The sequence below is a fragment of the Eimeria mitis genome, genomic scaffold (assembly GCF_000499745.2).
Source record: "Eimeria mitis Houghton genomic scaffold, Emh_scaff551, whole genome shotgun sequence".
Classification (NCBI taxonomy): Eukaryota; Apicomplexa; class Conoidasida; order Eucoccidiorida; family Eimeriidae; genus Eimeria; species Eimeria mitis.
In genome coordinates, this window is record NW_013573781.1 from 1 (window position 1) to 3,434 (window position 3,434).

A 3,434-nucleotide genomic window follows, 5' to 3' on the forward strand; every position below is an offset into this window, starting at 1 on the left:
TATGTTGCAGCAGCTGTTGCAGCTGCTGATGTTGCGGATACCGTTGGCGTTGGCGCCGCAGCCGCTGCTCCTGTTGTTGAGAATGTATCTGAATATTCTAGATACAAAGACACTGCAAAAGCAGGAGAAGAAGGCAGCAGCAGCCTCTCTCCGTCTTCAGCGCCAAGACACGCAGCAAAGAGTGCAGCGAGCGACCGCCTCTCAATCGCAGGACTTGGGGCCCCCAGGGGCCTCAGGAAACCCGACAGCCACTAATAACAAAGTCCTGAAGGGTTATTTATCGATTAAAGAGGAGAGAAAGCGGCAACTGCAGAGGGTGTTGCAGAGCAACCCCACCACAGGATCAGCGCAGCTTGGGAGGGGCCCCTAGAAGGCGCCTCTTCTGGAAGCCTGCTGCCCCGCTTAATTAGGGGGCAATGCAGCTCCTAAATAAGTCATAAAAAACAAAAGAGGAGAGAGAGGGGTATACATGGGGCCCCCTAGACACCACAACCAGCCCTAAAGGGTTTCGCTGCAGGGCTGGCAGGGCCTCCCACCGGGCCCATCGGCTGTCTATGCGGCTGAGACGATACAGCACTAACTAAACTGCATGCAGATAAATATAGTAATAACAATATATAATAATAAAAACAGCAGATGGTGTTTGTATAGTCTGCTTTCTAGAGCAGCTGAGCTCCAGCTGGTGCCGTGTATACGGCGGGGTTGACGGGTTGGTAGGAAAGCTGCACAGAAGAAGGCGGCGCGAGGACAGTGGAAATAATATATCTTTACTTTTGTTTTTTTTATATTTGAATTCTAATGTTTTTTTCAATGGGTTTGTTGTATTTTGTTTATATTAAGTGCTTACTGTGGCTATCCATACAAGTGTACTAGCGTCATCCTCACCAGCCATAGTGCGGAGCGACATCAGCGTATGTCCGTACCAGACAGCGAAAATATAAACTTTCAAGCAAATTAAACAAATAATACAAAAATAAAGATAATAAAAACACAAATTTAGTCCTTAAATTCTTTATTATACAGCCAGAGGCCCCTCAGCAGATAGCAACAAATACCCAGCATCCCCGGGCCTCGTCGCCCNCTTTATTATACAGCCAGAGGCCCCTCAGCAGATAGCAACAAATACCCAGCATCCCCGGGCCTCGTCGCCCGCCCTCTTCTTACCCCCTGCTGCGTGCAGCAGAGCCCGTAGCAGCCGAGGGGTTTCAGTAGGAGAGGCGTGCGTCTTTTTGTTTAATTTATTTATATTATTGTTTGTATATTTTTGTTGAAATATCACAAAGTCCTTGACGGTGCCCCGAGGCACTGACTTGCTTCGTTTGAGGCCAGAGGTTACAGTGGGGCCTCCGCTGTGCTCGCGTCTTCGTTGAGCTGAGGCGGGCTTGGTCGTTGGCTTATACATTAAAACATTTAATTATTTTATTTTTATTTATATTTCGTTGTACTATTAAAATATTTGTGTTCTGAATCTACTGCTCAGTGCCCTCGTCTACATTGCAAGTAACAGCCCCAAAATGCCTCACCACGTGCTGGCTATGGGGACGGTGTTGGCGGCGCTGGGCGCCAAAGCTGCGGGATCGGGAGTCGACCCCACATCGTTCCTAGGAACGGGAGCTGCTCCCCTGAGCAAGGGGATGGGCTCGGCGTTGCTGTCTCTGAAGGCGAGCAAGGCAGCAGCTCTTACGGGTGCCCCCACTGCATCTTCCTTCCTCGCCCATGCAGGTGGTGCTGCATCAGGGGCAGTAGGTAGTGGTGGGGTTGCAGCTGCAGCACCAAAGGCAGCAGCGGCAGCAGCAGGAGGAACCCCTGGGAAAGCAGCTCTCAGTATGTTGGCGGCCAAGGGAGCGCCGGCAGCAGGGCACATGTCTTCAGCAGCAGCTGCTGCGGGTGTAAAGGGGGCAGCAAAGGGTGGAGCTGCAGCAGCGAATTCTTCTATGTTGAAGGTGTCTCAGAAGGCAATGTTCGGAAAGAGGAAAGCGGGGATGCTAGGCCGCAGCAAGCCGAAGCCCCGCGGCTCAGGCTCTGCAGCAAGAGCGAGAGGAGGAGGGGGCAGCGCGGGCAGCAAGAGTGCTCAGCCCCGCCCCGCAGCACGCAGTTCAGGTTCTTCTGGAGCTCGAGGTACACCCCAATCAGCTCAGCCACGGCATGCAACTTCACACGGCCCCTCAGGCAGCAGCGGCAGGGGCCCCCGCACCGGTGGCAGCGGTGGGAGCTCAAGCTACCAGGGGCCCCTGACGGGTCAGGGGGGCTCCGGCGGGAACACAGGNGTGGCAGCGGTGGGAGCTCAAGCTACCAGGGGCCCCTGACGGGTCAGGGGGGCTCCGGCGGGAACACAGGATTGAGCTCTGGGGGCCCCCCGGCAGAGGGCGCAGGGGGAGAGGAGGTGATGCCGGGGCCCCTCCCATCCTCCAGCCATTCGAAATTCTTACAGCTGCACAAGGGGGCCCCCAGGGCCCCCACCGCGAGCTTCACTGGTACCTCTTCTGCTTCATCTACTGCCCCCACAGTCACCAGCACCACCACAACTGCAGCATCAGCAGCAGCAGCAGGAGCAGGATTTGATCCTGCAGCAGATGCATCAGCAGGAGCAGCAGCAGCAGCAGCAGCAGCAGCAGCAGAACGAGCACCCGATATCTCTGGTGTTGCTTCAGAAATGATGAGGGCCCAACCCGTTGATCCTTATGCTTTCGGCGTGGGAGGCGATCCCGGGTTCGATCCCGGGTTCGATCCCAACACCCTCGACACTGCAGCAGCTGCGGGGCCCTCTAAAGGGTCCTCTTTATTTAAGGGGTTTGTACAGGGGGCCCTAGGCATGGAGGATACAGGGGAGGAGGGGGGCATGCTGCAGAGTTTGTCTAGCAACCTGGGATCGAACCTGTTCGGTAACCTGTGGGGTGATGGGGGGCTGGCGGGGGGAGCGGCGGCGGCGTTGGGGGCAGCAGCAGCCGATCCCACAGCGGGAGCGATCGATCCCACCGATGTAGCAGAGGTCGATCCCGAGCTCATAGAGGAACAGACAATGGCCGTAGCCGCCATGCTGCCGAGCCTCTTCGGCCGACTGACTACAGCAACAGATAAAATAAGGGGCCCCACAAGCTCAGGGGCCCCCGTAGCAAGAAGCAATTCTGTAGCTTCTACTGCATGCAACAGCGATGGGGCTGCAGTAACCGAGGGGGAGACGGATCTCCTCTCCTGTCGTCGGGTGTATCGATCCCGTGTCGGTGACAGAAAAAACAACTACGCTAAATTCCTCTGCTGAGGGGCCCCTAGGGGCCCCACTGGTATTTACCCTTTCGTCTATGCATGCAGAGAGGGGCCCCTGGGGGCCCCGCCAGTACCCTTTGCTGCTTGCATACAAAGAGGGGGCCCTGCTGTGCAGACCCCTTTCTCCGTTTCCTTGACTAGCCGATGCCTCGTGCTGCGGCTCACTGCGG

General features: G+C 56.1%; 1 protein-coding gene across 1 annotated transcript; it reads left to right on the plus strand.

The window, feature by feature from the left end:
• Positions 1–1,514: 1,514 nt before the first annotated feature.
• Positions 1,515–3,259, plus strand: EMH_0016030 (uncharacterized protein; the record flags this gene model as incomplete). Its single annotated transcript, XM_013500533.1, is given in 3 exon segments — positions 1,515–2,118; positions 2,244–2,264; positions 2,268–3,259. Coding segments are annotated over 3 exon segments (1,617 nt in total).
• Between the last annotated feature and the right edge of the window lie 175 nt (positions 3,260–3,434).